At 38.7% G+C, this 11,698-nt stretch overlaps 1 protein-coding gene across 1 annotated transcript; it reads left to right on the forward strand.

Annotated features, from left to right (window-relative positions):
- Positions 1 to 409: 409 nt before the first annotated feature.
- On the forward strand, positions 410 to 10,305 carry LOC100697553 (ras-related C3 botulinum toxin substrate 1). The gene is made up of 6 exons (XM_003456361.5): positions 410 to 771; positions 1,773 to 1,844; positions 2,364 to 2,481; positions 2,718 to 2,780; positions 8,332 to 8,491; positions 8,588 to 10,305. Exons 1-6 carry the CDS (start codon positions 737 to 739, stop codon positions 8,716 to 8,718), a joined length of 579 nt encoding a protein of 192 aa, XP_003456409.1. The 5' UTR covers positions 410 to 736; the 3' UTR covers positions 8,719 to 10,305.
- The last annotated feature ends 1,393 nt before the right edge of the window (positions 10,306 to 11,698 follow it).

The following is an 11,698-nucleotide window of genomic DNA, read 5'->3' on the forward strand; positions in this document are numbered from 1 at the left end:
CGACATAAGAATGATCTTTAGGGTATGGACAGATGCCTGGTATGCTTTGTAACACAGAAACACGTGAAGCTGGGGCAGAGAGACCTTTCAAATCCTGTTTTAAAGCCTAGCCTGAAAGACAGAATTCAGGGTAAACATCCCCCGAGGCCATAGTCCATAGAAATTACAGGGATCGTGTAGCTGACGTCAGTTCCTCATTCAGTGTTATTCCATAAAAAGTCCCTCCACTTTTGCTTGTATTATTTGTTTTCACAAACTAAATTAAATATTAAACTTTAAGTCTATTATATCATAATACAATTCATCCAATCCTCTGAAATTCGGCTGCCTCCGGTTGGTATTTAGGACCAAAGTCTGTGTGGGCGTATGGACCAGTGCACCGGATGTGCCATCTACTGGTGGTGTTAGAGACTAACTTTTTTTTCTTTTTTTTTTTTTAACTCAGGGGTGGTGGCCGCTGTTTTGCTTCATAGCTTCCAGATCAGCCTACGAAAGCATGGGAATGTAGGAAGGGAAATTCACGAGTAAACTCGCGTTAAACTGCTCGATAAAGTTAGTGTAAGTTCTCCCTAAGTTGTTTCGCGTCCCAGGAGCTCGGTTGTAGCTGCACAGGCCGGTGGAGAGAGACGCTCGTTGGGACTTTTCACCAGCGAGCAATCCCGGACAAAGGAAAAGAGACTCGAGCTAACGTTAGCTGGCTCCCGGGCTAACTTAGCATTCCTCTAGCCGCGGCGCAATGCAGGCCATAAAGTGTGTTGTGGTAGGAGACGGGTAAGTTCACCAAACCCAGCCGGGCATTAGTTTATGTTAAACACCTATTTATTTTTTTACCTTTTAAAAATGTAATTGTAGCTAAAAGGCTGTCATCCGAGTACCTGACGTTAAAACCATTTGCAACAGATTTCCGAGCGGGTAAAGTTAGCTGCTAATCTTTTACTACCTGTTAATTTTGCCGACATGGGTACTCGTATTTGACTATTATATTTTTATTTATTTATTTAGACTGCAGTTTTCATACATTAGGTTGGTGGTATGAGTAAGCATTGGTACTACAGGCTGGCCAGTGTGCAAGTGGTTGACTAATCTTTCACTCTTAGGTGAGTCAGACATCACAGGGCAGGTCGTACATCCACAGCTTAAATTCAAGTTTCGCTATTATTACTTAGGAATTTAGCTTTTGTGTGTGTCCATCATCTCGCTGCTATATTTCAGCAAGTCACTGTTAAAGCTACAAACACAGGGCTTTTTCAGCTTCCCAAAATTTAAAGGCTTCCTCAGCAGCAAGGGATTAACACACGAGCTAAGACAGTGACATTAAGATGTGCTAACAATATGTGGGAGGTAAATGCACTCATAACCGCTTGCTCTGGGTGTGGTAGATACTGCAGCAGCAAGACTCATTCGGAGCCCGTGGCTGTGCTGAATCTCTTTATTTTGCTTTGAGTGTAAGGGGAACTGTGCAGTAGACATGAGGGTAGCATGCTGAAGGGAACCAAGAAAGTTTCACATTTGGCAAATGTTCCTCTACCACTGCGCTCATGTACTTTATCTTGCAAAAAGAAGAACTTAGAAAATCACACAATTCCGTTTTCCCAGAGTATTACACCAGGGATGTTTTTTGTAAGCAGTGCCATTTACTGATCCTAACACTATCAGTAGAAATGAAATTATAATGATTGTTGTTTATGTCAATGTTTGTAAGATCTGAGTCCAGTCACACTTTTTTTTGCCTTCTCGCAATACATGCTAATCCAACATCTTCTCTCCTACAGAGCTGTGGGTAAGACCTGTCTGCTCATCAGCTACACCACCAATGCCTTTCCTGGAGAGTACATCCCCACAGTGTGAGTATCTGAGACTGCAGCGCAGTGAGTATTTATTTATTTATGCGAGGATAACAGTCAGTAATTGGTCTCCACCCTCCTTACACAATCAATGCATGAGCAAGCATGGCATCATGTTTTTTAAATAGAGTCTTGCAGAGGAGGTTACAATCACAGCATTTGCTTGTTACTAGACCAGGAATACAAGTTACAGGAAGTTAAGAAGAATCCCTGCACCTAATCTGATCCTAGACCAGCTGTGCAAAGTGTTGATCTTTATCGGCCTTAACTGTGGCATGAACTGGCTCTGCAGGCAGTTGACAAACAGGCTTTTGGTTCAGCCAGATTTTAAAAATGAGCAATCGTTTTTAAGAGAGAGCAGAAGTTGCAAAAGGGCACAATAAATCAGGGGGTAGGTTGATCACTGCGTATTTCTTGTCCTTTTTTTTTTTTTTTTTTTTAAATCTTAGTAGTTATATTTCAACAATTTATATTAAGCCTGAAGGGCTTGGCTCATTTGCACTTCATCACTTCTGTCAGGTTCGACAACTACTCCGCCAATGTTATGGTGGATGGGAAGCCGGTGAACCTGGGCCTTTGGGATACAGCAGGACAAGAAGACTACGACAGACTCCGCCCACTTTCCTACCCACAGACGGTACGACAACCACAACAAAAACATAATCAGACAGTGTTGTGCTACAGTTCATCTATTATCCTCCATGCATAAACCAGAGTCTGATTTCTGAGAATGAATGAGGAAGTTAAAAGGGAAAAAAAAAAAGAAACGCGCACACCTTTGTGAACACAGGATTCCCCTCCACCCCTTCCAGTGTTCTTAACAGGAAGTGATTGTTACAGGCTCTGATTGCTTTGTTTTCCTTGTTTTACCAGGATGTGTTTCTTATCTGCTTTTCGCTTGTGAGTCCTGCCTCGTTTGAAAACGTCCGTGCCAAGGTGAGTAATGGCTTTATGTCGGAACGAGTGAAGGCTGGAAAGGTGTCAGCTTTTTTTAAGTTTTATTAGTCCTGTTGGTGCTCTTGTAGTCTCTAAGTTTGCTTATTTTTTGCCTGTGCTGCACAAGCCACTGTAGATGGAAAATTAATCAGTAAATTTAAATGAAAAAACAAAGGCAAATATCTGGAAAGTAGAAATGAAACTAAGAGTTTCAGCTCAGTAAAACTTTGTTCATTGTGAAACCTTTGTCTTTGCTTGGCATGATACCCTTCAAGGACATAATTGGTTGTTTTTAACTCATTTAACTCATTTTGAACTGCTGGGAAAAAAGACACAATCTCCCATGTCTGGCAGTTATTTCATTTTGACACACTATATTAACATGATGGACCCAAAACCACACAACGAACATAAAGTGGAGCAGAAAAAAGTTAATTTGTTTTTGTTCTTTTACTGTGAAAACCAGAAACAACAAATTTCTAAAACTACAAACGTACATATTTAGCAAAAAACAGAGTAACATATCACACACAAAATGCCACACAAATGATTCGTACCGCCCCAAAAAATACTTCCTGTTCACCACAAGACGGAGGGGCACATCACAGGCATGACACTTGGAGAGTGTATCACTACTCCTGTTGTCCAGCTGGAGATGGGGCTCAGCGATATGAGGAAAATCTAATATCGCAATATTTTTTGGCTATATCACGATACATGATATATGTCACAGATAAATAACCTTCAGAAACAGATGTTATTTTCAACTGTATAGTGCCTAAAATTGCACAAGTATGCTCATTCAAATCAACCATTCAGTATTTTTTTCTTTTAATGCAAAAAATCTGAATGTACTGAAATGTTTTATTTTAACGTTTTTGTTTTTTTTGTTTTTTGTAAACATCAGTTGCACACGGACATTTTTCATAAATGACAATATTGTGACAGTCCCTTTTTGTCATCAACACTAGGCTTTTACAGACAAAAGATCATAGCTACAAAAAATACATCAAGCAATAGTTAAGAGAAAATAGAACAGTTGAAATTAAATAGTTGCTCTTTTGTGCTGTAACGTAGAGAAATTGTAAAATAAAAAACGTAGTCACCTCAAATTACAGAACAAATAGTGACTATGAAAACGACTGACCAAGAACAGTCGCAGGTATCACAGCTGGTTTATTTAACGCTTTCTTTGGTCACTTATCAACACAATTTAAAAACTGGTATATAGTTTCAAGTCGACACTTTGGAAAGGCTCAGTGAGGCTGCATCTTGTTGCTATGTTACTTGTTGCTACACCCCCCAACAAGGGTGTAGCAGTTTTTCAAAATCACATCTGGGGCACTACCTCCTTTTTTTTTTTTTCCCCCCCTTTGGAGGAGTTGAATAACAAAAACATTGGAAATCTTTTATTTTATTTTATTTTTTTAATCTCAGGTCTTTTTTTTTTTTTCTTAAATGATTCATTTCATATTTAGATGTTAATAATCACTGTATGTTGTGGTGATTGTACAGTTTTGTTCGGATTGGCCCATTCAGCTGAGAAGGAGAAAACAGTTGTTTTGCTCCGTGTCTTGTCTACATTTTACCCAGGTTATCTTTAAACCTGGGTAAAATGTTAGCAGGTTATCTAGGTTAGCGTGCCTTAGTTATTGGCATTACCACCTTTGTGTGTGTTTCGCTGTACGGGAAGATGGAACGTGGTGCAATGGTCTCGGTTTCAGAAGTATATCCCTATTATTCATGTGAGACACACAAGGAAAGTTTGCTACACAGTTCGTCTACGTTAGCTTAAAGTAAACACACATAAACCAGAATAATTTCCTTTTGTGAGCAAATTAAACCTAATCACTTTATTTTCTCAGAAGAGCTTGATCTGTTCAGCTAAAGTTTAGCCTTTAAGGTTATGTGCAAGAACTTTGTCAGTATGAAGTTTTCATTTTGGTGAAGTCAGTGCAATGGCTGTACACGGTAAAGTATGTCAACTAAGCATAGCTGTCAATATGTTGTGCTGTTTGTCCATCTTTAGGGTCTGTTTTTCAGCAGTGTGTTTATTGTGAGCCGAAGGAGCAGATTAATGTTAATCTGTTGATTTTGATTAAAAGAATTTATAAATGTTATCAGTTAGCCTTTACCTTTGAGAATTTGCTCCTTGCATTAAACGACTGTATGAAAGTCAATGATCTTTGTGCTCCTTGCTGGTCTAAAAATAGTTGACAGACCAATAACACGGAGGCTGGACTACAGATACATTTGCTCAACATTGTGGATAATTTTACACTAACGAGCTGAAGCAGTGTGACAAACCTCACCATATATGCCATGAGTCATATGATTACTTTTGTGCAAAGGGAATGATAAACCACAGGAAATTACTATCTGACTCTGCAGTTCCTTTCAGCTTCACACAGCAACATTGTGTTGCTTTTCTTGCTCACAGCTTTACTGTCTTGGTTAACTTTCACTTCTCTTACAGTATACGGTAAATGTGGATGCTGTGGGTAGCTGTAAACCCACTTTACACTGCCCGCTCCACACTAAAAAAACATAGACATGCTGGTAACTACAAGCTGATGAAAATGACTGAGTATTTATGAGCTGAAGGGACAGTTTCTCAGGAGTTGGTGAAAAAATAAAGTGATACACTTAAATTAAAGAATTGGAAATAACCATAAGTCCACATAATGAATGCACTGTTGGTGATTTTACATCCTATTTATCACTAGGCTTGTCATGAGATTAAGCCTTACTCTAAACACATTTATCAACTTGTCACCCTTTTTACCATCTTAAGTTTCACACCAGGTCCACACTAACCGGTTTCCATTGGGATGGGGTCTAAGTGACCAACACATTTACTTTAATCCAAAGTAATTTTAGCTTAGTGTTGCTAACCTACTGCTTTGTCCAGAGTTTTCAGAGTGGATGGGAGAGAAGTAAACAGTTTAGAATGCAAACATTAAGCCTCATATGTGCTGATAAGAAGCAAGCCCTGTTTGTTTCACACTTCCTCTTGGTGACACACAGCTTGACAGTTGTGTTAATTCTGCCTTCCCCCTTAAATTGCACCTTTTTTTTTGGTGCTAATATATGTATTTGTTTATTCAAGATGTCATAAAGTCATTCTGAGTATTCTGTCATTATCTGTAGAGTGGGCTGAGTTTAATGTCTGGACACAGGCGCAGTGACGGGGCTTAAAGTTCACTATTCAACAGTGATGGGAATAACGGCGTTACTAACGGCGTTACTTTTTTTCAGTAACGAGTAGTCTAACTAATTACTATTCCTATCGTTACAACGCCGTTACAGTTACTAACAAGGAAACGCGGTCCGTTAGGGCTGTGCGATATGACCAAAATCTCATATCCCGATATTAAGACATCTATCGTCCGATAACGATATAAATCACAAAAATGTAACATTTTCTGTAAATTCTGTGAATGTCGGGCAGCTCGACTTGCGTGAAGTGTTTCCAGCTGGGCGTCGCGTACCTGGAGTCGAGTGTGTTATATGATGCATGAAACGATACATTTTTAGACATAGGTTGTAACGGCCGCTGTTTTCTTTGTGAGTATTTATTACACAGCGTGCTGCGGGGAAAAGCCTGTTCTAACGTTTGAGTCTAAGGTTTATTAAATACTCTGCATCTTTCACGTGATTCAGTTTATTTTGAAAAGTCTCAACAGGATCTTGAGCTTTATTGTGAAAGGTTTATGTGGAAAATAAACAAGCGGACACGAGGTGGTTTTACCGTCGTTGTTGCTAACGACAACGCATAACAACAAGCGCTTGTCCGTCTGTAGTGTGGTTATATTAAACATAAGAGAAAGAGAGAACTTTAGGAAATTAATATAGCCACTACAGTGACCATCAAAATAATGAAAAAATATTGCCGTAAACAGTTTATTTTGCGACACCACGAAACAAACGATAGCGTAAAATGAAACGATAGACGTTTTTCTATCGTCATCCGATATATATCGTTATATCGAACAGCCCTACGGTCCGTTACTATTTTTCAACAAACAGACGGTTTAAACTGTGTTCAGCTTACCGCATCTTATATCAGCTGCACGGAAGTAGCTGTAAGTAATCTGGACGCTACAGCTTTAAGCAGCTGCGCGCTCCCGCGGACGGCAATCACGATCGCTGTCTAGCACAACACCTGGAGCTCAGGGGGCAAAACAATCGCATGAGTGCTGCTGTTTGACTGAGGAAGAATAAAGTAGTCGTGGTAAGCCAATCACATGACCACTTAAAGACAAAGCAACAAGGTGATATATACCAGTTTTTAAATTGTGTCGATAGGCCACGTAAAACCAGAGTCATGATAAACAATATATACGCGGCGTTTTTTCCTCAATAGTTTCGCCACGTTAGCGCTAGCAAGCACTCTCTGCTTATGAGCAAAAAACCAAAACAAAACAGGGGAAGTTTTAGGAGTGACGTCGAGAGAGAGCAGAAAAAGAGAGAGAGTGAGTTTTGAGATGTGAGATTTGTGACGTTTAGCGTGTTTGGAGTGTGTAGTTAATGTGTTGTCTTGTGTAGTTAGTGTGTAGTGTTGTGGATAGTTTTGTGTTGTGTGTTAGAACAATGAGGCGACTGCTGTCTCCAGGTAGAAAACAGGAGTGATACACCTGCTGCTGGCAGACCTGCAGGTATCAGGCTCTGATGTTCTCCTTTATAGTGGACAGAAATGATTTTTTTGGAGTGGCACAAATAATTTGTGTGGCATCTTATTGAAGAACAGCTGATTGTTCTGTAAATAGTTTGAAATGGTTATTTAAAAAATCAAGGTGCAAATAAATTTGTTTGCAAAACTTGTGCATAGGATTTTAAAATTGACAATTAATATTTGCATTTGAAGTTATGAAATATGATTCATTAAACATGTTTATGGTTGTTACAGTAAAAATATAACTTTTTCTACTCTGATTTTATGGTTTTTGTCTGATTTTAGATCAATTCTGGTTATACAGTATGACAAAATGAGAACATAACTGTAAATTCAGGCACGCGAGGTTGTGCTAAAAAGAATGATACCAAACAAGGAAATGTGGAGAGAAAATCAAGAGTAGTAAAAAAATGGCCAATTATACCCTGGACGCCAGAGGGTTAAACGTTCTTTGTTGTTTTTTAAGTAACGCAATAGTTACTTTTCCAAGTAATTAATTACTTTTAGAATATTGTAACTCAGTTACTAACTCAGTTACTTTTTTGAAGACGTAACTAGTAACTATAATTGAATTACTTTTTTCAAAGTAACTTGCCCAACACTGCTATTCAAGCTCACATCATCTACAGACAGTTTGGAATCACCACTTAACCCAACGTACGTGCCTTTTAAGTGTGGGAGGAAACCCTCGTAGGCATGATGAGACCATGCAGATGCCACACAGAAAGGCCCTATATGAGTTTTAATGAGTAGAAAAAACTTTCACTTGATTAAAAATGGTAATAAGTCGGAGATATGATAACATAAAGTGTTAAAGATGACACTGACTGATCTGAAAATTTACACCACTAACTTGTAACTCCTGCGTCTGTGCAGTGGTATCCTGAGGTGAGACACCATTGTCCCAACACTCCAATAATCCTCGTGGGCACCAAACTGGATCTGAGAGATGACAAGGATACCATGGAGAAGCTGAAGGAGAAGAAACTCTCTCCCATCACCTATCCCCAAGGACTGGCCATGGCCAAAGAGATTGGTAATAACTTCAGTTATCACTGATCCTTTTTTTGTAAATGGTCATGGAAGACAGATTCAAATAATAAACCAATGCCTTTCTGTTTCCTGTCTTCAGGCTCTGTAAAGTACCTGGAGTGCTCAGCCCTGACTCAGCGTGGCCTTAAAACTGTGTTCGATGAGGCCATCCGGGCCGTCCTGTGCCCTCCACCTGTCAAAAAGAAGGGGAAGAAGTGCTCTCTCCTCTAAGACTTCCTTCACTGGAACAGTTACAGGGGAGCATGACCGCTAGTGGTGAGGGTGGCTAACGACACAGGAGAAACACACCAGTATACACAAACACACACAAAAACAATGTATTTCAGATTCTGTCCTTCTATATGTGTAGCTGCAACAGTTATACCAACCGTTTCCATGAAAACTCCAACATAGGGTCAGGTTTAGGGGAAAGGGTTTGGACTATTTTAGACCCTAGTTATTTCCTAACAATGTATACTGTATAGACGAGACTGAATTTCTTGAGGCCTTCTAAAATGGATTGGATGTTTTGTAGAACGGACCGTGGAATGTCTTCAACTTTTTCTTCCACTGGTTGTCCAGTTTTTTGTTTTGTTTTTTGTTTACAGTCTTGGTAGTTTGTTTGAAGTGGAAGAAATTTTGCCAAATACACTCTGCACACATGCTGTATTTTAGCCGAAAAGAAATCCTTTGTTCTGTCGTCTCAAACCTTTAAAACACAGCTGACAGTCTGCTGCTGTTTCCCTGCTGTTCATATCAACCATTTTAAAAGTCAAAAACTTCACTTTCTCTTTATGAAGGCAGTCGTCACACCTTGCTATCAACAAAAACCTTGAAGTAACAATCTGTGAAATTTAATTGCCTCCATTTTTTATGTACCATAACCTCTTTGTCAGTAATTAAATTTTGGCCCTAATATGATTCATGTTAATTCATTCTTATGGATCGAATGAAGCCTGAAGCACAGAGAGAAAATTGAGGCTGGGGAAAAAGGTCTGCTGACACCAACAGTGCTACGAATCCCTGAAAAATCTCCAGTATTTTATGCATTTGGCTCCAATTGGACCCGTCGTGTTTGTGGTATTTTTTTTTTTTTTTTTCTTTCCTCTTTGCAATATTCCCCCTAGAAGTGTCTCGACTGTATGGCTGCCCAGGAGTGCGAAGCTGAAAACTTGATTTTTGTATTTGGAAGAGAAATATTCAGGTGTTTTGGTGATGGGGAACAAGAGAGCCTTTAATGCTCTGTGGGCATTTATCCGAAACCTTTTTGTGCAGCACATTTGATTTATGTTATTATTTTTATTTTTAGCATCACTACTGGCTAAGCAATGTCACTAAAAGAGCATTTATGCCTGCTAATAACAGTAACAAAGCTACTGTCGGTTATGGTGTAGTATACAGTGTACTCATCTTTTTGTTATAATCATGTGATTTGACTATTTTGTATCTTTCTTCACAGAAGTTAGACTCACTCACTGTATTGTTAAACTAACACTATGAATATCTTTTGTTTATTACCTCTGCAGTTAATGCTACTTTAATCTCCCCACAATCCTAGCTTTTTGTAATTAATGCTGATAGCATGTACATGCATCATATACTGAAAACTAAGATTAGAATTTGCTACAGTTATATTTTTTGCCTATTTACAAAATGTATTTGAACTACTAGATCAGGGGTTAAGTACATGTTGCTCATCGGTATTGTATTCAGACTCCAAGCTGTGCTTTAATTCAAGCCAATGTTGTGACTCCTTAGTTTTATGGATAAAAGCTATTGTCACTTTTTGAAAAAGCCAATAAATTCCTGTAAAACAGACTCTGCTCTGCTTGTTTTCCTTTGATCCAAAACAAAAGGGATCCAAGTGCAATTTACTCCATGGAAAATGTAGATGCGGAGATTATTGCCATACTCAGCTGGCAAAATACTTCAGTTAAAACAGCCCAACAGTCCAACATGTTAATGTTATATTTAAAAAAAGTTCTTTAGGGTTTCTGTCGGTGTTTCAGTGTTTGCCTTTGAATATTTGCTTATTTTCACTCCAGTCCTTTCACCAGACCATTTTCACAGGAAATTTTAGTAGACACTGGGATACTGGAGATTTTTAAATGTCAATTAAAATGTTGATGTGGTGTCTTTTAATGGGTTAAATCACTTTTAATGCCAGGCCAGGACACTTTGTTGACTGCCTGTCTAGAAATTACAATAGTCGCAAACAGAATCACCATTCGTTAAGGTTTAATTGTATTAGATTAATAAAGTTAGAAATTACCTATTTTGAACATGTATAAAACCTTCACAGTCATACAGATTAATTTCAGAAAACAACTGATGTAATTACTTTGCTTGGATGAGCCTGAATCTTTTGATTATTTGACAAAAATGCCACCCATTAACTTTATTATGTTGCGTGTGTAAAAATATAAATGGATTCAAACCGATTAAACCACAATATTGTTTTACTACATCAATAAACTTATTAGAATTTTGGAGTAAATTACCAAGAAAAAGCCTGAGAGATCTTTCAAATCCTATTTTAACGCACAACCTGAAAGTCAGAGTTCAGGGGAAAATTATCTGAATCGAAAGTCCAAAGAAATTAATAGGAATCGCACAAATTACGTCATTTCCTCATTCGGCGTGTTATTTGTTTTAAAGGACCAAGATAAACATGTATTACATTATAATACATTGTTTCAGCTGCATATGTGGTTTGTTTTTAGGATGTTTCACATGCTCAGTTTGCCTGGGCGTCTGGCTCCAGGGCACCGGATACACCATCTGCTGGCGGTGCAGGCTAACTTCATTTTTATTTTTTTATTTATTCATTTTCCCCTAGGAGTGGTGACAGCTGTTTTGCTTCATAGCTTCCAGAGCAACCCACGAAGGCGTGGGAATGTAGGATCTTCTGAATAAACTCGGGTTAAACTGCTAAATAAATTGATCCGGTTAAATTTAAGAAATTATCCCGAATTGCGAGTCGGAATTTTAATCTGGAATTCTCCCTCAAGTCGGACTCCCCACTCGGAAAGTCGGAAAAGCAAAAAATGTGACCTGGTTTGGAGGGTTGGGGTCGCAGCAAAAATTTCTGGCACAACTTCACCTGCTTCCAAGGTGCATGGAGAGGATGAAAGAATTCAAAAAGCAGGAACTCCAGCAACACTTGAGGGAAGAAGAACAACTTTAATAATTGACCAATATGTGACCTTCA

This window comes from Oreochromis niloticus, linkage group LG4, assembly GCF_001858045.2.
Source record: "Oreochromis niloticus isolate F11D_XX linkage group LG4, O_niloticus_UMD_NMBU, whole genome shotgun sequence".
Taxonomy (NCBI): domain Eukaryota; kingdom Metazoa; phylum Chordata; class Actinopteri; order Cichliformes; family Cichlidae; genus Oreochromis; species Oreochromis niloticus.

Excerpts from the sequence above, each read along its gene's own strand:
- LOC100697553 (XM_003456361.5), top strand. The coding sequence starts at position 737 with ATGCAGGCCATAAAGTGTGTTGTGGTAGGAGACGG. Across the intron at positions 1,845-2,363 it reads GGAGAGTACATCCCCACAGT|GTTCGACAACTACTCCGCCA; the intron begins GTGAGTATCTGA and ends CACTTCTGTCAG. Across the intron at positions 2,482-2,717 it reads CACTTTCCTACCCACAGACG|GATGTGTTTCTTATCTGCTT; the intron begins GTACGACAACCA and ends TTGTTTTACCAG.